General features: G+C 42.0%; 2 protein-coding genes across 6 annotated transcripts in view; both read left to right on the plus strand.

The window, feature by feature from the left end:
• The window catches only part of dennd5a (DENN/MADD domain containing 5A), a 45056-nt gene extending 28469 nt beyond the window's left edge, over positions 1-16587 (plus strand). For 2 of the 4 annotated variants that reach the window (XM_054732056.2, XM_054732057.2), the window contains 18 exons: positions 1377-1688; positions 2228-2443; positions 2615-2849; positions 4249-4399; positions 4480-4573; positions 5262-5393; positions 5623-5775; positions 5863-5947; positions 6037-6124; positions 9401-9529; positions 9884-10005; positions 10088-10233; positions 12743-12861; positions 12951-13132; positions 13278-13360; positions 13945-14068; positions 15919-16087; positions 16208-16587. In XM_054732056.2, the coding sequence (XP_054588031.1) occupies positions 1377-1688; positions 2228-2443; positions 2615-2849; positions 4249-4399; positions 4480-4573; positions 5262-5393; positions 5623-5775; positions 5863-5947; positions 6037-6124; positions 9401-9529; positions 9884-10005; positions 10088-10233; positions 12743-12861; positions 12951-13132; positions 13278-13360; positions 13945-14068; positions 15919-16087; positions 16208-16391 (2724 nt within the window). In that variant the 3' untranslated portion in view covers positions 16392-16587. Of the gene's footprint in view, positions 1-1376; positions 1689-2227; positions 2444-2614; positions 2850-3028; positions 3119-4248; positions 4400-4479; positions 4574-4856; positions 4962-5261; positions 5394-5622; positions 5776-5862; positions 5948-6036; positions 6125-9400; positions 9530-9883; positions 10006-10087; positions 10234-12742; positions 12862-12950; positions 13133-13277; positions 13361-13944; positions 14069-15918; positions 16088-16207 lie in introns of all 4 variants that reach the window. The other 2 variants (XM_070555017.1, XM_054732058.2) reach the window with 2 other exon arrangements.
• A 1763-nt stretch (positions 16588-18350) lies between these two features.
• On the plus strand, positions 18351-21111 carry sinhcafl (SIN3-HDAC complex associated factor, like). 2 transcript variants are annotated; one of them, XM_015953080.3, is made up of 6 exons: positions 18351-18438; positions 19473-19635; positions 19725-19824; positions 19922-20036; positions 20330-20483; positions 20779-21111. In XM_015953080.3, the coding sequence occupies exons 2-6, from the start codon at positions 19508-19510 to the stop codon at positions 20954-20956; spliced, it is 675 nt and encodes a 224-aa protein (XP_015808566.1). In that variant the 5' UTR covers positions 18351-18438; positions 19473-19507; the 3' UTR covers positions 20957-21111. The 2 variants fall into 2 exon arrangements, with proteins under 2 accessions (XP_015808566.1, XP_015808567.1); XM_015953081.3 differs by having other exon boundaries at positions 20333-20483.
• Positions 21112-22530: the final 1419 nt, after the last annotated feature.

The raw sequence follows: 22530 nt of genomic DNA on the forward strand, positions 1-22530 counted from the left end.
TGTTGCAAAGAGATAAAATTTAACTTGATTAACACCAGAGCCAGGCGCACTGCGCCATTATCTCCGTCACTGTAAACGAGGGAAAAACAAAATGATCGGATCCTTTTCTGACCTTCCCCACCTACAAAGTTTAATTACAACATTCAAACACGACAGAGCCTGGATTTGTATTCTGAACAGTCTAAACATGTTTTAAAAAGAAACGTATGACAAAAGTGGTACCTGCTCAGGAAAACCACCAACAGGGTGAAAAATATCAAAATATTGTAGGCAGAGATGGGCTACAACTTCTGGATCCACTTTATATAAATCATTTTATTGATTATCGTCTTATGAAAGATAACTTTGACGTACACGAGTGACCGGTACTGGCTGCTGTCACCTGTTGTGAGCAGCGCTCTGCTGTCTGAGGGTAGGCCCCACCCACAACGCCAGGGCTGCTGTGGCTCCCAGTGTTTTCTTTACTGTGGGAAACGGGTAGTAATGGTTCTTTGATGGGAACAGGTTGCCGACCCCTGGTTTAAGCCCTTCACTGCCAGCGTTTCTCACCGTTTTTACTGTTTTTTTAAGAGTCACAGAACGTTGCGCTCTAGGATGATGTCGACGCCAAAACAACCAAAACAAAGCGGAGACTCACCTCTTATATCAGGAAGAATCTGCGCGTTTCGAGCGTTATCCGTTCTTTCATAATCCGTTGTTGAATTGTGATCGGCAGAAGCTTCTCCGGTTCGCGCCTCGCTTTTTTTTACAGCAGCGGCCCAAAACGATCTCCTAACACATGGATGTTCTGCTTCCTGATCACGTTACCTATGCAGATGAAGATCGGCTTTAGAGCTGGGATGTTTGTTCTCACGGTGCGGGGGCTTGTTCCGATGCCCACACAGCAAAAAAACGCCAATGAGTCGTCAATGGCAGTGAATGAGTTAATACTGCACCTAATTTGATATAACACAAGTTTGCTGTATTTGTTGTTATGAGGGGTCTGCACTAACTTAAATGATCATTTTGTTCCATTTTTCTTCATCTTGCCTTATTTTCAATTCTCCTGAGTCAGTTTGCTGATGCCAAACATTCTTTTCCCTTCTGTTCTCTCAGTCCTCTTCTGACTGCGTTTTCCAGCTACTTTAGGGTGTCTAGTTACTCCGGATAATTGGAAACCAAGCCCATTTATATTTAACCTGCATCATTGGCTCCCAGCATTGTGCGGCAGTTAGACTTTTCAGTCAGCTCATTATCAGTCGGTGTTTTGGTTTCCTGATAATGGTGTAATCTTCTATCCGAGATATGAAGAGTAAATAAAGTTTAAATTAAGATAGAAAATAAAAGCTCTGGAAATGAAAATCATTGCCATTTCTGTTTCTTTTCCCTCCCTCCAGGCCAACTTGTGTTTTGTGGACATTGATAACCACTTCATTGAACTGCCAGAGGAGTTGCCTCAGTTTCCCAACAAGCTCGAGTTCATTCAGGAGATCTCGGAGGTGCTCATGTCCTTCGACGTTTCCCCAGAGGGAAGCATCCAGTCCAGCGACAGCCAGGCCAAGTACCGCAGCTTCCGATCCGTTGACATGGTCTCCGACAAGCGCAACGGCAACCTAGCCTCGCCCCTGAACTCCTACCTGCTGAGAGAAAATCAAACCATCGCCAGGCTGCAGGCACTGGTCAAGAGGACGGGCGTCAGCCTGGAGAAGGTGGGCGATGGCGTCATCTCATGAATTAAAAACCGGCCGCTTGGATGAGCGTGTATCATGTTGGGCTTAATTTTTAATGAAAGTGAGATCAGCGGCGAGTACAACTCTGATGTAATCAATACACTGAAATGACTCTTCCTTTTATAGCCTTGCTGTAACAGTGAATGTACGTGCTCTTGCTTTTATTTGCATGTTTATTCTGATCTAATACAAGCTGTACAGATTCCTATTAGTGCTTCGTTCTCGTATGGTTGGAAGAGTGACTGTGGTGATTATTCACCAGTGCGATTCACCGAACCCCCATTAGAAACTTTCTTGCTCCTGTTAAGAGACAGGCAGCAGCATTTTTTACTCTCTGAAGCTGGGAGATGCTGGCGTCGCTTATTCCTGCACAGAGACCATTACAGCAGTCGAAGGCGTGAATGTCCCACTGGCTTGCTTACAAAAAAACTGAACATCAAGTTTCATGTTTGTCAAAAATCAAAACTCATATCCTTCACTTCCTGTCCCTGTTTCCTCATCATGTTTGCTCAAATCAGCTGGAGGTAAAAGAGGACGCCAGTTGCAACAAGGACGTGCGAGTTCAGTGTGACGAGGACGAGCTGAAGATGCACCAGCTCAACATCCAGGTGCGCGAGGTCTTCGCCAACCGGTTCACCCAGATGTTCGCCGACTACGAGGTTTTTGTCATTCAGCCCAGCCACGACAAAGAGTCCTGGTTCACCAACCGAGACCAGATGCAGAACTTTGACAAGGTGTGGTGCTGCTTTAGTAACGAGTGGCTTCAACTTTCATCTGTTGGCACTACATCCTAAATATCACCACTGTGTGTGTGTGTGTGTGTGTGTGTGTGTGTGTGTGTGTGTGTGTGTGTGTGTGTGTGTGTGTGTGTGTGTGTGTGTGTGTGTGTGTGTGCGCGTGTGCAGGCCTCCTTCCTGTCAGACCAGCCCGAGCCCTACCTGCCCTTCCTGTCGCGTTTCTTGGAGACTCAGATGTTTGCCTCCTTTATCGATAGTAAGATACTTTGTCATGATGACGAGGACAAGGAACCCACTCTCAGGGTGTTTGATGCCCGTGTGGAAAAGATCCGCATGCTGAACGTCCGTACGCCAACTCTGCGGACGTCCATGTACCAAAAGTGCACCAACATAGAAGAATCAGGTAAGCTGTTGATGATATAGCAGCTTTGGAAAGGATTTGTACCTTGGTTCCAGATTCTTTACAGTGTGATTGCTCATGATCATCGAAGAAGTCTTTTGAAAATGAAGTCTTTATTTTTGACAGACTCAGAGATTTGCTCTCGTCTGATCAGTGACGGGTAAATGCCGTCTTGTTCACAGACCACCCGCTTAAAAAACGATATGAAAAAGCTGATTTTGTTGCTCCTGGACCTCGGATGATTGGGCGGGAGAATGACACGACCGACCATCGTAATATTTATCTTTATGCTCAACATCCATGGGTGGCGGCTCTTTGTGTGTGTGTGTGTGTGTGTGTGTGTGTGTGTGTGTGTGTGTGTGTGTGTGTGTGTGTGTGTGTGTGTGTGTGTGTGTGTGTGTGTGTGTGTGTGTGTGTGTGTGTGTGTGTGTGTGTGTGTGTGTGTGTGTGTGTGTGTGTGTGTGTGTGTGTGTGTGTGTGTGTGTGTGTGTGTGTGTGTGTGTGTGTGTGTGTGTGTGTGTGTGTGTGTGTGTGTGTGTGTGTGTGTGTGTGTGTGTGTGTGTGTGTGTGTGTGTGTGTGTGTGTGTGTGTGTGTGTGTGTGTGTGTGTGTGTGTGTGTGTGTGTGTGTGTGTGTGTGTGTGTGTGTGTGTGTGTGTGTGTGTGTGTGTGTGTGTGTGTGTGTGTGTGTGTGTGTGTGTGTGTGTGTGTGTGTGTGTGTGTGTGTGTGTGTGTGTGTGTGTGTGTGTGTGTGTGTGTGTGTGTGTGTGTGTGTGTGTGTGTGTGTGATGTCCGATACACTCATGGGTTGGGTGGAATAACTCTACATAAATAAATGTGTTTTTTATTCAAAAAAAACTTACAGTATATAAATTGTGAAAAATATGAACATCTGTTTAATATATTAATCATAGTTTTGGTAATCTGATTACTTGTGTCAACTCTTTTCAACCTGTCAGTATTTCCCTGCTTTATGTTCTCTCAGAGACTATTTGAATTCTCTTTATTGACATTTGTTTTCTCACATTGTTTCTTTGGTTCCCACAGCCCTTGTGTGGGAGTATTTTTGATCAGGCTTCACAAATCGCTGTCTGAAGGAACATTCTGCTTCTTTTGAAGGGGGAAAAAAAGCTTTTATCTGTTGTTTCTTTTGGTTCGGTGGGTGTCGGGGAGGAGAAGGTTGGATTTTAAGATGTCCTCTTTGTTCTGCTGTCAGCTTGGTTTTTAAGTCTGACATTATTTGATCACAGTCGTACTTATTTAGATGTTTTTGGCAGATGATTGGAATGATGTGGTTTGTCACAGAATGGGTTTAAAGTTATTTAGTTTTAAAGACACCTTGCATAATGTGCTTAAACCCACGCCTGAATCAGTGTGATGCAACGAAAACCATTTCTTCCACAGAGAAAGCCATCGAGATGAGAGTTACAAAGATCGACCACACCGCCCTGCACCCCCACCTGCTGGACATGAAGATCGGTCAGGGCCGATACGAGCAGGGCTTCTTCCCCCGGCTGCAGTCCGACGTGCTCTCCAGCGGGCCCACCAGCAACAAGTAAACACACACTCGTTCTCTAGTGTTTCCTGTTTGTGTTTTAGCTGAAAGGGTGTTTTTAATGTAGCGTTTGATTCCAGGTGGGCCAAGAGAAGCGCTCCGGCTCAGTGGAGGAGGAGGGATCGACAGAAGCAGCACGCTGAGCATCTTTATTTAGACAATGACCAGAGAGAGGTGGGAAGTCCTTTTATGGGATGTTTCATGACTTTGTTCATTTGTTCTGTCTCAGTTTAGATGTCTCACTTTGCATGATTTTAATCTTAATCTGCCTTCCTTCTTCACTCCATTCTCTGCACTTCCTCCTCCCTTCACACATCTGCTCTTTGATTTATGTGTGTGTGTGTGTGTGTATATATATATGTATATATATATATATACACACACACACATAATTTTTTTTCTTTCTTGTGTCTATTTTTCTTCCTTCCTTGCACTCGCGCTCCTCACACACTCTCAGCATGTAGAGTGTTTGTTTCCGGAGCCGCAGCTCCTGCTGTTTCTTGACTACTACTGGCTCTCGCAGTCCTTCAAGCCCTGTCTAAAGTCGGTGACTGTGGACGTGGTATGTGCCACAGAGCAGATGAAAATGTCCACTCATAAATGGCCTTTATCTCCCTCTGCTTCTGTCCCTTCCTGTCATTATTACCTCCTGCATTGCTGTTGACCGCAGTCATGATGACCAAGATAATTGTACAAAGTAGAAGGATTTACTGTAAAATAAACTCCCATATTTCCGCTCGTCTCTGATAACAGCTGCATTTAGATTTGTATTCCTAGTAAATAAAGCAACTCTTGCCAGGGGCCACGGGCAGATTTCTCCATCTTGTTTTCAGTTAGCTGATTTACTTTGGTTTCTTATCAGAAATACATCCAGGAAGCCAGAAACCTGGGGACCACCATCAGACAGCCCAAACTGTCCAACCTGTCGCCCTCTGTGATCGCTCAGACCAACTGGAAATTTGTTGAAGGATTGTTGAAGGAGTGCAGGAACAAGGTTTGTGTTCGACTTTCGGATCGGCTCTGATCAATAAAGTCTGAGAATCTGTGTTTTTTTTTTAAATATGTGACCCATGTTAGTTTTAACACATTTAAATGTCATTAGAAGGGATTTTGCTCATCGACAAAACATCTTAAAACTAATCGCTCGTCCTGATGAGTAAAGGAACGAATGAGTTGATTTCTGAGTAACAACACGGGCGTGGGCTGCTTTTGTTTGTCCGTAGACGAAGCGAATGTTGGTAGAGAAGATGGGTCGGGAGGCTGTGGAGCTGGGTCACGGAGAGGTCAGTATCACGGGCGTGGAGGAGAACACTCTGATCGCGAGCCTCTGTGACCTGCTGGAGAGGATCTGGAGCCACGGGCTGCAGGTCAAACAGGTCGGGATCATTGTCAGCTCAATCTAACCTCAACAGGTGATTGGTTTAGTTAGCTCTCAGAGCTAACAATGTGTGTTTGTGATTTAGGGTAAATCGGCCTTGTGGTCCCACCTCCTGCATTACCAGGACAGCAAAGAGAAGAACGCCACCCCAGGAAGTTTGGGACCTCCAGGTAAAAATCACACATCTTTACATTTGACAAGCACAATCAGTTGGGTATCCTTTCCCCCTCTAATCATTCATATTCATCATCTTCACCAGGTTTCATCCATGACACTGAGCGACGGAAATCTGATGGGGGTGGGTCAGCCATGCCCCCCCTTAGGATCTCTCTGATCCAGGATATGAGGTGAGGATTTCTGTGGAAATGTAAAGGATAATGGAAAGTTGCAGTGTGGTAGCGTCATCCTAGATGCGATAATCAGATTAGGAATGTATCAAATTAGTTAACACTGCCCCCTTGTGGTACACCGGAGAAAAACAGTTACAGCATTTATAGTATCATGTCTAGATTTAAAGCTTTTCACCTGGACAAAAAGGTACTACTGTTTACCACAATAATTCTCATTTGTCTGTAAAATTTTCAGAAATAATACATAAGTAATGCAAGTTTGCTGCAAATCTGTTTTGGTTCAAAAACTAAAGTATAACTTTGAGATCTTGTTTCTCAGATAAAAATCATTTTCAGTTCTTCTTACATAATAATCATCAGTTAGTTTGAATATTAGCCTGCAGTCCTGTCATAAATGTATGCGTTAATAGTTAATGTATCGGTTATTTTTGTTTTTGATGGATCGCCTATTTACCAGCCAAGGAAGGGTTTCCTTATGACTTGTTGGCTGCAGCAACGATGAAGATCCCTGAGATTCTTTTGGGTTTCTATATGATTGTTCCCACATCTTCTAGAATAAGCTGTTGCTTTTTACAAACATGTTTTGTAAAACTTAATTTAGCACAGCTGTGATGCTCTATTTACCTCTATAATTCACTCTCCTGCTCTCTTAATCTGTTGTAAAATGTGTCTGAGAGTAAGAGATGCTTAGAATTTCTAAAACAATTATTCAAGTCTTCAGTTATTTAAGAAAAACATGAGCCTCTGTCCTAATATCTGCTTTGACTAAAGCTTTATTTACTTTATTTTAGGCAATAAATGTATTAAACGATTTTAATTATAAACAAAGTGTAGCAACAATAATAGCATCACCATCAGACGCTTATTTAAATCATTAAGGGAGATGCCAGAGGAATCGAACAATCTTTCTTTCTTTCTGGTGCACATAAAATCAGTTTTTTGGCACCAGACAGGAATTTGGGCAAACGTGGAAAAGGAGAGGGATATTATAAGAGACGACCGACACTCCTCGTGCTCCGCTTTATGCCCCACACCTTTGCTATCGTAACCGGCCACAGCTAAGGGATCTGGACTTGTGTGGAGAAGATGCAGAGTGAGTCTGCTGGGAGCAGCGTGTTACTTCCAGCCTAATTACCAGACCTCCTGTCTGTCTGACTGAGACGAGAGGGAGGGGGGTGGGGGGGGTCATCTCAGGGCATACCCACATGAACCCGTCTTCGTGTTTAAGTGTCTGACTGCATCATCATACTCCCTCCAGCATCAGACAGACAATGGCGTGTCCAACAGACGGCAACAACTCCTGTTTGTTGTTGTCAGCAGAACATTTTCTTGTGTTGCTATGGCGATAACCCGCAGATAAATCTGGGGTGTGAGTGAGGGTGGAGATGGAGGGGGGGATGGAAGGTGGAGGAGATGGGTACGGCACAGGTGGAGTGGAAGGGAATGTGTCTGGACGTCGGAGACATGATAGTGGCTCGGAGCCACGACAGTCTGCTGCTGCTGAAGCGTTGGGAATGCTTCCCCACCAGAGCTGTGGAATATTGGAATATTCAGTTGCTAGTATGTTAAATAGTTACAAGTAGATTTTGAATAAAAAAGAGAAACATTTCTATGTGAATATGTTGTTTTAGTTCCACTTTACTGTAGGCTTGGGCGGTATCCAAATCTGAATGCCGTCTAGCTTCCTCCACATTTTACCGCGGTGTATTACCGGGACTAATTTAAAAATGAGCCTCAAGTGGAGTTACCAAGCAGCTGGTTTGGACTTTCTCTGTTCAGAAACTGAATAACAAACACTACTGCTAAAACGATAACAACATAGCACACAAATTATATTAATAACTTTCAAAAATATGCGGCTTATAAAAAGATTTTTCGCCTGAAAAACCAGCATGTCTACCTAGGGATGCGCGATATACGGGCAGCAATATCGGTATCGGCCGATGTTGGTCATCTTGGAATATATCGGTATTGGTCCGATAAATAAAACTGGGCCGATATTAACAACCAGTATTTTTTCCATCTTGTTTCCGTTTGTGCATCTGTTTCAGAGGGTTAGGGGAGGCGATGATGTGTAATCGTTTAGTCCTGTGACAGTGATGGTAATCATCTCAGAGGCGTAAATGTGTGGTGTGTGTGTGTGTGTGTAACATACTGTAAATTCCACTTCATAGGAATAAAGCAAAACATTCAAAAGTTCATCTTGCATAATTTCTGTCTATACAAAATTAGCAGATTTCAGAAGCGTAAATTGGTATCGGCAAATATCGGTTATCGGCCATAACAGTGATATTAACATCGGTATTGGCCCAAAAAAATCATATCAGTGCATCCCTTTGTTTATCTTTTCCGGCTTCAACATGGGATATTATGGACCGACTGCTGAAAACTCGCATCGATGACCTTGTAGCAGCGACACAAGGGCACTTCAGGGCTAGTCGCGACATCTGAGGGAGGCTGGCAGCTTATTTCCACCAGAAGAGCGCGGCGGCGTCTCTTTTAATAACAAGCTCCAAATAAGGCTGCTATATCCACTCCAACTCGCTCTTCTGCTGTGACATAAGGCATCTTTCACGGTCGTCTTTTGTTTGCACAAATGACCTCATCAGTGTTTACTGGCTCTTCTTTTAAGTTTGCTTCGAACCCGAAACACCCCCAAACTGCAGAAGTTGTGTTGTTTTCAGACACCAGAGTCGGCTGGTGCGAGAGCGGCCATCTTTCTCTTGGCGCGTCTTCATGCCGTCACGTGTTGACGACACGTTCATAAACTTCATGGAACATCTCTAAAGTTTGGACAAAACATTTTAAACGATTTAAGTAAAACTGAAAATTCAACCATGCATCTCTTTTATACATTAAACTGCATTTATTTTACTTATTTAAATTTTTTTAATCCTCGTCTCCTACGTGCACTGTTTTTTTCATGATGGTATTGGAACCGGCACGCTGCTATTTTTTAACGCCGGTGTTGTATCAGGGTGCCATGCCAGTCGAAGGAGCATACCAGCAGATAATGTGTATGTGCATTATCTGCTGGTATGCTCCTCTGACTGGTATGTTGTCACTGGGGTTAGGGTAAGAGTTAGAGGTGCAGGGTAGGATTACAACTACGTCCGTCTGACGTGCCTGGCCTGTCAGACTGGCATGCGCTGTGACATGGATATGCCAATCTGACGAGGTATGGTGCTTCGACAGAACACTGGCTGCACACGGTAGTACCACCCAAGCCTATAATCAACTGATCCTTTAACCTGTTCTTTTTTTATTTGGCAGACACATCCAGAATATCAGTGAGATCAAGACGGACGTGGGCAAAGCCAGAGCCTGGGTTCGACTCTCCATGGAGAAGAAGCTGCTTTCTAGACATCTGAAGCAGCTTCTGTCGGACCACGAGCTTACTAAGTGAGCACAATTCAAACCCCACAGCCAGGGCTGAAACTTTCCTTGTGCTTTGATTCTTTTAGGAAATCGCTGTGTCTCCTTCTGCCTCTTGTCCTGACCTCCTTTCTGTGCTTGTGCAGGAATGTTTGTCTCGTATGGAAAAAGGACGGTAGTGTGTGATCTGGTCATTTATAAAACATTACCTCGTCTGAAATTTCAAAGTAACTTACTGTAGTCCAGACGGCGTCAATAATTCACAGCCCTCTTTATAATTGATATCTGAGTGACAATCTGGGTTAGGAGGGTTTCTGTCTGCCTTCCAGGTCCTATTATGTCGCTTCTCTACATGAAAATCTTTTTTTCCCCTTCTTTCAGAAAACTCTACAAGCGCTACGCCTTCCTGCGCTGTGATGACGAGAAGGAGCAGTTCCTCTACCACCTCCTGTCCTTTAACGCTGTGGACTACTTCTGTTTCACCAACGTCTTCACAACCATTAGTGAGCGCCGTTAAACAGGCTTTTAACATATTACTGATCCGAGTATCCCATAGTAACATTTACTCCCCCCTCCGTTTCCCAGTGATCCCCTACCACGTAGTGATTGTCCCCAGTAAGAAACTGGGTGGCTCCATGTTTACAGCCAACCCCTGGGTGTGTGTTTCTGGTGAGCTGTCGGAGACCGGCGTGCTCCAGGTGCCCAGAAACACTCTGGAGATCACTTTTGAGGTTTGTATTAATTCTCTTTCAGTCTGAATTATAATTCCTAAAAATTTTACTCCATTTTTAAACCAGGAAACCTAAAAAAAGTCACAACAAAGCTTCTGTCTTTTACAGCAGAGAGCTTTTAGAAGAATTTTTCTGTCCGCTTTACATAAATGTAACAGATTTTGACTCACAAAATTTCACAAGTTTGGAGCACAGTGTGTTAGCATTAGAGGTTATCTGCTTTATGCTTTAAAAACATCATCCTGCTTTAGTCTTCATTTACCAGTATTCTGCAATAAAGCTGCAATCTGGAGTTTTGCCCCTTTCAGGAGTTATGTATGCTTTTCTTTTTCAGAAATCCATAAAAGTGATTGTCTCATCCTGTACTATAATGTAGGCAATACGCCCGCTAGGGATGTGTACTGGTGAAATTTTGGCGATACGAAATGTATCACAAAATTATCACGATACCTAGATGCATCTAGGATTATGTTAAGACATTGGAAGACTAAAGTACGCCCTGGGATTGATGAATGGATTGCAGCGATGGCGGAAACAGCTGCTTATGAGGCCATGCTCAGCAACCTGAAAGGGGACAAGGACACAGACTGGAACAGCTTTTGGGGAACATTGAAAAATGTTACATAAAACTTTGAAATCTAATGCCTCACTGCCTGGATTTTGGATTCCTAACTGACCCTGAATTAAGTATGGCTACTGGTCAATGTAGCTGTGACAGCTGAACCCGAAACTCTTAAGCCTGGTTTAAGCTTCTTCGTCAGCTCCGCAAGGGACAGACACGCACGGATTGACGGAAGCGTTTTGCTCTCATACTTCTCCGTCTCCTGGAGAGTGATGCAAAGCAATTGCCCGGCAGGACAACAGAGGGCGTAGCGCTGTTCTGTGGTATCCTGTCATGTATCGGTCCAAGATCGTGTGTTTATATTGTGTTTTTTGTATTTGAGAGATTTTTTAACACGGACATATTTGTCTCTCATTCCACTTTTCCTGTCATTTCCGTCCACAAATAAAACGCTTGCTGCGCATCTTTTCACTCCTCCAGTCACGGGGGAATTAAACGTTCATGATTTTAGAGTTTTTTCACGAGGTATTCTTCAAACTTCTCCGTGTCTGCCGCTAGTTATCCTCGGTTCTCCTTATGTTTTTGAGGGCGCGCTGGCGGAGCTGTAAACAGCGGCGTCCTGACCAATCACAAGCTTGCGTAATCTGTCTCGTTCGACGGATGTTTAAAAAAGAGAGCTCGACTCCGTCCGTCCTTGCGGAGCTCTCCGGCAGGCACACAAGGACGTTGCGTGTCTCCGCACTGACGCAGACGGAGAAGCATAAATCAGGCTTAAGTCGTTGGTACCCTGGAAGAGAAAGGGGGGGTGGGGGGGGGGTGCACAAGCCTGTGTGTTTTCTTTTGTTTTTGTATGTTATAAAAAATCTGAAAATAATAAAAACTTTAATTATAAAAAAAAATTATCACGATACAAAGGAGATGATGCAATGTATCAATATATTGCGATACATTCAGTCAGATGTTATTAGCAATTTTGTTAGACTGAATTTATTGTAGGAAAATTCAATTATCAGCAAATAATTGACGGAACTAGCTAGGTTTTGAATGCAAACACGGTCAAGGAACACTCACCCCCCTCCCCTGTGGTATCATCTGCTGGAAACGTAAACCCGCATTTCAAGAAGGTACGAGATGGTGCTAAACACCAGTCGCTGTTTTCTAGGTCCAAACGTCTTTTGTTGTCTGTGACTGTTTTTCTTTTTGAGACTCGGGTTGAGCTGCCTGTTTCTCCTTCTCTGGTATAACTGAGAGGAGAACCTCTCACACCAGTGGTGTTCTGTTGCTAAATATGTGAGTGTGTAATGAATGAAAGATATAGGAAAAGATGGAAGTGCTGCAGTTTGGCAAGGCTGACAACCGGATGGTTCAACAGTTGCCAAAAGCAACTGTTGAACCATTTTGGACATGTTATTGGCTGAGGTTTTTAGACAAATACGACAGAACCACTTTATTCAAATATTTTTTGGTTTTAATCTCAATAATATATTAATAACTACACTATGTTAGAACATTGTTGAGAGGCATGAAAAATAATGTTTCAAGCAAATTTGTTTTTCAAATTCGCCAATTGTAGCTTTAAAAGCAACGTTTACATAAATTATGAAATGTAAAGCCCATTTATCACCTGCTTTATTTTTATGCTTTTTTGTGCTTCTGATTAATAGTACAAAGCTCAGGATTATGGACCGTAAATAAATAAAAGGGAAATGCTTTTATAGACTGCAAGAATTGGAAAAGCAAAGTAGGCGGAGCAGCGTCAGGCCAACTTGTTTTAGAATGTACTTATTTACACAATTTAAAACTCTGAAAATGCTTCAGAATGATTTGATAAAGTGGAGATGAATAATCAAGAAAAGTTAAAGCTAAAATTGCATAAATCTACTATTTGCATGAAACCAGACAGCCCTTAAACAACTCCTGATGTCTGTGTGTCTCCTTCTGCTCCAGTGCCAGAACCTGGGCAAGCTCACCACGGTGCAGATGGGTCACGATAACTCAGGTCTCTACGCAAAGTGGCTCGTGGAGTTTGTTGTGATTCGCAATGAGATCACAGGGCACACTTACAAGTAAGCTACCCTCATATGGAAAAAAAAACCCCTGCCAGTTGTGAAGTGATGGTTTTGTAAAGAAGAGCTCCTTACGCGCCTGGTGTCAGGTTTCCGTGTGGCCGGTGGTTGGGGAAGGGCGTGGATGATGGCAGTCTGGAGAGGATACTGGTGGGAGAGCCGATGACCCCCAGCACAGAGAATGACGAGAGGATGTGCCGCACACCGCCGATGCAGCAGTCTCCTGGGATGATGAGGAGATTTGTTACCATTTCACCAAGCAGCAAACCAAGTAAGCTGAATGCTTTTTAAACGGGACGTTGCTATTTTCCTTCATTTGTTTTTTACGATTCTTTAAAATAGAATCGAACCAAGTTGGGGGGGATTTCCTCCCTGAGTCTGTTTGGGGCGTCTGCGTTTACGTTTTTCTTCCTCAGAGTTGAACCCAGGGCAGATTCAGGAGGGAGTAGGCGAGGCCATCAACGGGATTGTGAAGCACTTCCACAAACCGGAGAAGGAGGTGAGAGAGCAGCCATGTAGACAGGCTCAAACATGTACTTTTATTATTCCTCACAAATGAAGAAAAGCAGTTGTGTGCTCAGGCCCCCCCTCAAGACCCCCCACTTACAGACTATACATAAAGTCTTATGGACTCCTATGAAGCCTAGTCCTCTTCCTGTCCTCAGATAGAAACACTTATAATTACTGCATATTGAGGCAGTTGGAGAGATTTCTTTAAGTAAAAGGAGATTCTCATGGAGGATTTTTAGGTGTATTATAGCTTAATTATAGGGCTTAAAGAATAATTCAATTATTCTGCTTCAAAGGACATTTACAGGGAACTCCCTTCACTTTTTGCTCCACCCCTTCTACAGACCAGACAAGGAAACAGGCTTCAAGCACAACAAGTATCTCTTAAGCTAAAATGTGACTGATAATATTTTAGGTAAATATAGTTATGTTAACATGTGTGTATTTGTGGTTTGTCTGCAAACTCCCATAGTGCCAAAGATGAAGTGGTTGTTGGATCTGAGCAGTGGTTAGGTAGGAAACAAGGTGATGAATAAAAATCTTTACACCTTTGCGTATCTGTTCGTTCCACAGAGAGGCAGCCTGACCCTCCTCCTGTGCGGGGAGTACGGCCTTGTCTGGGCTCTGGAGCAGGTGTTCCAACACGGTTTTAAATCACCTCGACTCTTTAAGAACGTCTTCATCTGGGACTTCTTGGGTAAAACCTTCATCTTAAACAAACGTCAGCTAAACAATAGACATTAAAGGCATATTGGCAGTTTTGGCTTGCTTGTAGCACCCTCTAGTGTCCGTTTAGTAGAACCAAAAGCGGAACCTATCTCCTCGCTTTGCGTTCGTCTTTTAAACACCTTTAACAGCTAAAATGTAATTGAATTGATTTAGTTGCTATTTTTGAAATGCAATCTGTCTTTCTGAGTTTCTCATGCATGCAGAATGTGAAAATAGTCTTTTACCCTATTAAAAATTAAATGGGGAAACGCTTGGGTAAGAAAAAGCCACACAGGTCTTCGTCATGGTGTAAGTTAGCATTCATGGACGCACCCACCTTTACTCGCAAAGGGAAAAGCTGTTGTTGGTTTAGCGTCCAGGAAACTGCAGAGAACCGCTCTGCAAGTAGACGCTAACTGTTGTAACGTCCGTCTACAGACAAGAATCTACCTCTCTGCGTCTCTTAATCTTCCAAGCTGCAGGAAAGATTAAGAGACGCCGAGAGGCAGATTCATGTCTGTAGATGACCAGTCACCGAAAAGTTCATTATGTAGGTGAAAACTGACCATTTCTGGACGTTACACTGTTAGCATCAGTAACTCTACACCAGGGGTGTCAAACTCAAACTCACACGGGGCCGAAATGAAACTCTGGGACGGAGTCGAGGGCCAAACTTAATATTTTTTTAAAAAGTGACGGCAAATTTGCACATTTTCCTTATCAACATATATGCAATTTTGAACCTTTAAATTTGGAAACAAACATATTTCTGCATTAACACTGAATGTGGAATAACCAAATTACACACGAGCAAGTCAGTTTTAAATAAAAGGCATCAGTGGTATTCATTACTTGTGGTATAATCAGCATTTTTTTAATCTTTTAAATCTTTAAATCAACGAAATAAAAGTATCATTTTATCTTAAATGAAAATGCAACATCTCACCTGTTAACTTTCATGTTTTGGAGCAGAAAAAGAGCATAAAACCAACATATTTAAAGCTCAGTTTGCTCCACTGGTTTACTGTGACGCTCACCTGTTCCAGCCAGATGCCTGCATCATGGGGTTGATCTGAGCTGAGGAGGAGACTCCTGTTGTTTTGTTCATCTTCATCATAATAATGACAACATTAGATGACAACAGGTGCTCACATAGGTTTGTGCTGCTGAACATGTCTGAGCAGCTTGACCACGTTGTTGTGTGTCGGGGAGGAAACACAACGACAGCAACCACAGAGTCGTGCTGGTTTGAGCGTGTCACTGCTCGCTGGAGTTATATCAGCTCTGTCTGGACGTTAGTTGGAAAACTTTCTCTTTCAGTCGTGAACACATTACTGAGCGGCTAGAATCTCCGTTTCTGGGCTTCAACGTCAGAAAATAGCTGAGTGAACTCGGCGCTGAGTGAGAGGAGTGTTTTGTTTGTCCGAGACAGCGGAGCTGCAGACACCGGCAGCAGGCGCTGGAAAAAACACAAAGGAGGGGGCGCGTCGGCTCCGCGCTGACGCCGCAAAGCATCATGGGAGTTGAAGTCTTTGCGGTAAAATCGGCCAGCGGGCCAGTTTTAATATATTTTTGATATTTATCTCGCGGGCCACATAAAAATGCTCTGCGGGCCTTGAGTCTGACACATGTGCTCTACAACATGGCAGAACTCTTTCAGTTTTGTGTGATTTGTGCAGATAAAACATCAACATTGCTAAGCAAACGGAGTCGGTGGTAGTCACTTTGCTGTTAGCCAATCAGATGCCAGATGTACGAATATCATGAGTACTCATGAGTGAGACACCAAGTCTTGCCGTTTTGTGTTAATACATTTTTGTGTTTTGGAACATTTAACAGAAAAGGCTCAAGTCTACTTTGAAAGTGCTGAGCAACGGGAGGTGGCTCCGGATGAAAACTGGCAAACCAGGGTGCGCCACTTTTGCCGCTTCATGAGGGCGATTAACAGCACGTCCAGAAACATCGGCAAGGATGGGAAGTTCCAGATGCTCGTCTGTCTGGGTGCAAGGTAGGAAGATGCGCAGTTTTCCCTGTTTATTAGGGGGAAAATATTTATTATGGTGGGAATAAAATAAATAAATAATAAATAAATGTGATTTATTGACTCTTGCTCATCTCTTCTTTTCAGGGATCATCTGCTGCATCACTGGATTGCCCTGCTCGCAGATTGTCCAATCACCTCTCAGATGTATGAGGACACAGCACTGATTAAGGACCGCTCACTGGTAAACTCTCTGATCAGAGTGCTACAGACTCTGCAGGAATTTAACATCACGCTGGAGGCATCTCTCATTAAAGGCGTTGGCATCTAAACCGACTCACCCTCCGCTCGTCGTAACCGAACAGGAAGATCACAGAGGACCACTGGAAAGATTAACACAATCTTTTATATGCAGGAAAAGACTTGAACAAAGAAATTTTTTTCTGGCTTATATTAAAGCTACTGTCACATTTGGCCATATAAATATAAATATATATATAAATATAAATATGAAGTGCAATGAGCCTTTCAAGATGTGTTATTTTTATCCTTGATGACGCCATTAGAAGTTGAGAATGTGTTTTCTATTATGAACCATGGTTTTCACACTGTTGATGATGACCTTGTGGTATAACGTTTTACCGAAAGCTATTTTCATTGTTGCCGTGAATTGAGGACAGCGGTTATATTTAAGGGAAAGCGAGGATAAAAACTTAATATATTTTCAGATAAATAAAAACAGTGTTATTTTGTTAAATTAGTGAAGTTGCTTGCTCTGTTAACTTTGATTTTGATGTTATGATGCAGAGTTCAAAGCAAAGGATGTAGAAGAATGCTTCATAAGTATGTGTGTTTGGCCAGGAGGCGTGTAGAAATGGAAGCCCGTGTGAGAATACAGCGTTGGAGCCTTTTTCCTGGCAAACATACATGTATGCAAATCTTTTACATGAAATACCTTCGGCGACAGAAATGCTCCTCCTTGCATGTGGAGACTTTGTGACATGAGCCAGCACCCAGTGATGGACATTATATTTTGGATTCAGGAAGAAACTCCAAAGTCCTGTGTTACAGGCACAAGTGCTCCAAGACATGCTTGACCCAGCTGTGTTTGCAGTGGATCCCAATTTTAGCCTTCAGTGTAAATAACCAACCAGCTCTTTCCTCACACCATCTCTGCAGCCCTTACACTACATGTACTCTGTTCTCTGAACTGAAAACAACGTGATGATCTCAGTGGACTGTGTTGAATTCTGACCTCCTGATTACTGTGTGAGAACTGTTCCCTTGCCCCCTTTTTGGATTTTTGTCTTTATGGTTTCTTGCTATGCAATATCCATTCCACACGAGGAAAACCGAGATATTGCTGGGATCTTTTCAGAACTCTACGGCAGAAAATAATTAACGTGATAAACGAGTTTTCCGTGCCAACGTCTGGAATGACAGTGTTGTATTCATCCGTATATGACCCACACAAGCATCTTGGGAGATATATTTTTTCTTTTCCAATACAATTGTACATTTATCAGCATAGGTGTGTAATGTAGTGTTTACTAAGTGAGCAACAGTGTACAGTGTAAAAATGTATTAAGAATAAAGCATCTGTAATGCATTACAGTGAACTCTCAACAGCTTCCACATTTGTTTGTTCATTGCATTTTTGCTGTAAATTGTTTGTTTTGACTTATTTAGGATTATTTATGGTTTTATTAACCTTAGCTGCAAATTATGGAGTGTATTGCAAAAACTGGCATAACTGTACTTTTAGTAAATTATAAGAATATGAATATAATTTTTAATTTAAGTAATTATTTGCAGATTGGCATGTATTTAAGCTGGGATATTGCACAACTTTTGACTATTTAAATAAAATTAAATATGTATAAAATGTGCTAAAACAACGTACACAAAACAATAGAATGCAAATCTAATTTTTTTATACTAATTGCTATTTTAACATACAAGCATCACATTTGTGATACTTGGATCGCTAGTTCAGCTTTTCTCTGGTGTTTCCTCGGCTGTGAAAATGTAAACAAAGTCGTTCGCGCCATGTCAAATGGCAGTTTTTCTTTCAAGTTGTAGACCAGGTGGCTTATGGGATTTTGAGTTTAAAGAGGGTTAAAAACCGGCTGTACTGTGCTTTTCCCGCTCGTTCGTTACTACGCCTCCCATCATTCATGTTCTTCAGAGAAGTACGCGAGGACGGCGGTGATTGGTCCGTTCAGGTTCAAACCCAACGGCTGCTTTCCTTATATGGTCATTGTACGGCTTTTTTATGTAAACTATATTCTAATGACCAGCTGTATGCAGTAGCAGTCGTAGTATGAGCATGCGCAGATTGTGAAAAGAAGACGGCGAAGATTCAAAGTTTTTGTCCAGTAAGTACAATGTTATTTCTTTTAGACATAAAATACGTTTGTGGAATCGTTATCAGCTTGTTATCTGTAAGGAAACTGATCACAATGTGGCGTACTTCCAACTTGACGTGTGCGTTTTTGCTGCTACGTGCTAAATGTGCAGGCTTACCGTGTCGACAATGGGGTAACGTGGAAGTGAACGAGAGCGTGGCGTGGTGATGGTAGCATTTATGCTAACAGCTAACAACAATGAGCCATATTTGGCGCACTCGCAAGCAAAAGTTTGATTTTAAAGGGGCAAAGTGGGCCGTCTTCTGCCTTTCGTTATAAAACTAATAACATACACCAAGCGTATCCAGCTTAGTGTTGCAGTGATGTTTATTAACACCGTACTGATTCCACGATTTGCTCGGTAGCTTTTTGTTTCTCGACTTCAGAAACTGCAGCTGCCCGCTTTTTGTTTCGGACATTGCGCTCCATCAAACCCACAGTTAATCTCTGTCTCATGGCAGTTTACTTTAAAAGTAGTTTCCTGTAGATAACCACACGCTTTCCAGTTAGTGGACGTCTGTTTTTGCAGTCGACATTAATGCTGAATAGCGATAGTAGGACAGTGTTTTCTCCTGTGGGCGTAACGTCCCTGTGATTGTCCCGATGTTTGCCACACACTGTGCGACAAAGTTTATCATGCTTTTTCACGTACTTGCTTTATAATACTGATTTTAAAGTGCTGTTTAAACTATAGTCCAGTTTCGCTTACTGTTGTACACGTAAAGTTTTCAGGTTAAATTCGCTATAGTTGTATTTATTTTTGAATTAAGCCAGATTAATTAATCAAAATTATAATATTTTTTTTACTTTTTAATTTAATCCCTAAACTCCCATAAGGGTGTGTAGTGGCACGGTTTGTTGCAACTGTAGGTCAGAAGGGTTTGTGTATATTTCTGCGTGCAGGGACCGCCCCCTTCAGCAGCAGAAAACAACTCACTTCAGACATTCGTGCCGCTTTTTACGGTCACTGGGACGAGAACCGACCTCGTTTGTTTTGTTTCCAGTTTGATTTGCTCGAGGCCGACCTTTTGAAGAGAACATGTTTGGCTTTCATAAGTCAAAGATCTACCGAAGCAATGAAGGCTGTTGCATCTGCAAAACCAAGTCCTCCAGCTCTCGCTTCACAGACAGCAGTCGCTATGAGGAGACGTTCAGGCTGTGTTTTGGGTAAATCGTCTTATCATTTTCGCTCATTTTTAATCAAGACATCATGTTCATCTAACCTGCATTTTTCTATTGCACTGATTTTATTTTAGACTCGCTGAAGACCGCGTTGGAGATATCTGCAATGCTTGTGTGCTGCTGGTGAAGAGGTGGAAGAAGCTGCCTCATGGCTCCAAGAAGAACTGGAATCATGTGAGTGGTGCCTGCTTTTATTACACCGCTGTCCTATTGGGTCATGTCATGACTTCAGGCATTTATTTGCTCTTTATGATTCGCCTGCAATATTCAGGTGGTCGATGCCAGAGCTGGACCGGGTTTTAAGGTGACTAAACCAAAGAAGATCAAAAACAGTGATGGGAAGAAGAAGAGCAAACTAAAGAAGCTGCACAAGTTCAAGAGACAAAGTAAGGTTTAAAATGTTAACCATTAGGATTTCTGCTGTGTGCATTTTAATCCTCACAGTTATTTGGTGTAAAAATGTTGAATAGTAATATCTGACTGCCCACTTAAACGAAAGTCTTGTTTCGCACCATTTTAGAGTTTTAACAGTTCTAAATGCAGACCATATGTCTTTAATGCAGAAGCTTTCTCAAATATTAAGCGCATAGATCTGCATTTAAGTTTCAGCTGAAGGTGGTTTTTAATTCTTTAATAAAATTGTGGTACTGAAAATGGTTTTGTTGTGTTTTTCCTTAAGCAGACTCAGACGCTCACAGCACCACCTCCAGCATGTCTCCCGCCCAGTCTCCCAGTTACAGCCACCAGTCGGATGACGGCTCAGACATCGAGTCCAAACAGAGACGCTCAGCCCCCTCCATCTTCTCTTTCTTGGATCGTTCCTACTGGAAAAGGTGAGTTGTACTGATTTTTATGGCAAAAATTCATCTTTTATTTTAAAAAAAAACAGTAAAATCAACTATTTATTTTCCCTGGTATAAGGAAACACTGGTTGAAGTGTTTGTGTGGTTAACCTTGTGTGGAACAGTTTATAGTAAAGTTTTTAAATTACATTTAGATTTTTATTCAAATTTATGCTGTTCTTTTTATTTCTATTTATCAATTTTGTTTCATTGATCTGTTGTTTTATATATATTTTATCTGGACCTAAGAGTCTGTCAATAAAGATTATCTTATCTATCTATCTAGACAAAAGGTATGCTGTGGGATTGTCTACAAGGGTCGCTTTGGAGAGGTGATAATTGATCCTCGACTTTTCAAGCCCTGCTGCAGTTCAAAAAAACCGAAGACGCTGACGCCTGCACAGGTGTCCACACTTCCTCCACAGTTACCAGAAGACACGAATGCCGGTGAATGCTTTTGTTGAGCCCGCTCTGGGTTCATCAGCGGCATCCACCTGGATTTGTCTCCAGTGGCAGACCTCACTTCCATTCCCCCCGTTTTTTCTAGACCAGTTCCTTTTTTTATATGGGTATTTTTTAACTGTTGTATAGAGTCATGGTATTTGTTTTATATAAAGAAGAAAAAAGAAAAAAAAAACCTTTGGGGCATTAGTGTTATTTATAGAATAAGGACACAAATGTTTAAAGTAAATTGTTCTGAATTTTCAGTCATTTTCCTAATTAAGTGATTTTATTTTGTACAGATTGTTTCTAATTTTTACACATCAGGACTGCTCGGTCTTTATGACTTGTCAAACTGTAAGTGTGTAGATGAAAACACCAGCATTTCCAATGCCAGCTACTGTGTGTTGTGGTGGGTCTTCCACGCCTTCCTGAAACGATTATGGTTCATTTGCTCCACGTGTAACCCGTATACATTTTCTTCTTTAGAAGTTTATTGATAACATCTAAACTGTAAATTTATTGGTTGATTAGTTTTTCCCATGCAGCTGCAGCATGCCACAAGTTTTGAAACACTCCTCCTTTTTAAAAATCTGTCAGCAGTTTGAGCACAAACGTCGACGTGTGGTTAGACCCTGCATGCGGTGCGTCCCTCGGCTTGTTGAAATGGCAGAACTGGTTTCATTTTTATTTATATATTTTATAAAGTCAAATGAAATGACATTGCATGTTGTAAAGCAAATGGTTCGTAAAATGATTTTTTTTGTTGTAAATACTGTTCTTTTTTTGGCTCGTGATGCATCCCAACGTTTGTAACAGCCGACCACTACATCTGAAAGGTGCTGGAATAACTGAACTCTCACTGTAAGCCGGTTGGATCACATTTTCACATCTCTCTTTCTCAGGCACATTACTTTAGAGGTGTTTGTCGTTTGAGTTTGTCCTCTGTACTAATGTGGTAATCTCCAGGATTTTCACATATTTTAATAATTTAATTGCAATCCGTTAAGTGTAATTAAATGTCTGTTAGGAATGGACTCCCCTACTTCTTAATGCTCTTAAAGGAGTGTTTGTTAAAGGAAGCAATTGTCAAAGTTCAAACTATGCAGACGTTTTGAATGTGAGGACTGCTCCGGAGCTTTCCGTCACTTTCTCATTTAAACCAGAGCAGTGGATCCTTTCTTATCATTTTAAAACCAAATTGGCTTTTTAATAGCATCAGCAATAATGTCATCAGCAGCCATCGTCTCAAAATGTTATGTATGCCATTTTATGAAAAATGCTCTTATTGCACAGTTGTTGCCATGGTGTAAACTGTCGATACTGCAGTAAAAATGGTTTTTAATTTTATTTTTTTACATTTTGTAACCAAACTAAATGAATTGACAGGCATTGCTCTGTAAAGTTGTGTAATGTATGTAAACTTCTGCGGCAGGGTAGCTAAATGCTGAGTTTTTTATGATTCTTATTAAAGAGATATGCTGCTTCCTTTTGATATGGAAAATAAGCTGTTTTTTAATTCTTAGGGAGTTGCTATATTGTTTTTTTTTTTGTGAGGTACATTTTTGGGATGTGAGATGTGCCTTATTGAATTACC

The sequence above is a fragment of the Nothobranchius furzeri genome, chromosome 9 (assembly GCF_043380555.1).
Source record: "Nothobranchius furzeri strain GRZ-AD chromosome 9, NfurGRZ-RIMD1, whole genome shotgun sequence".
In the NCBI taxonomy this organism is placed as follows: domain Eukaryota; kingdom Metazoa; phylum Chordata; class Actinopteri; order Cyprinodontiformes; family Nothobranchiidae; genus Nothobranchius; species Nothobranchius furzeri.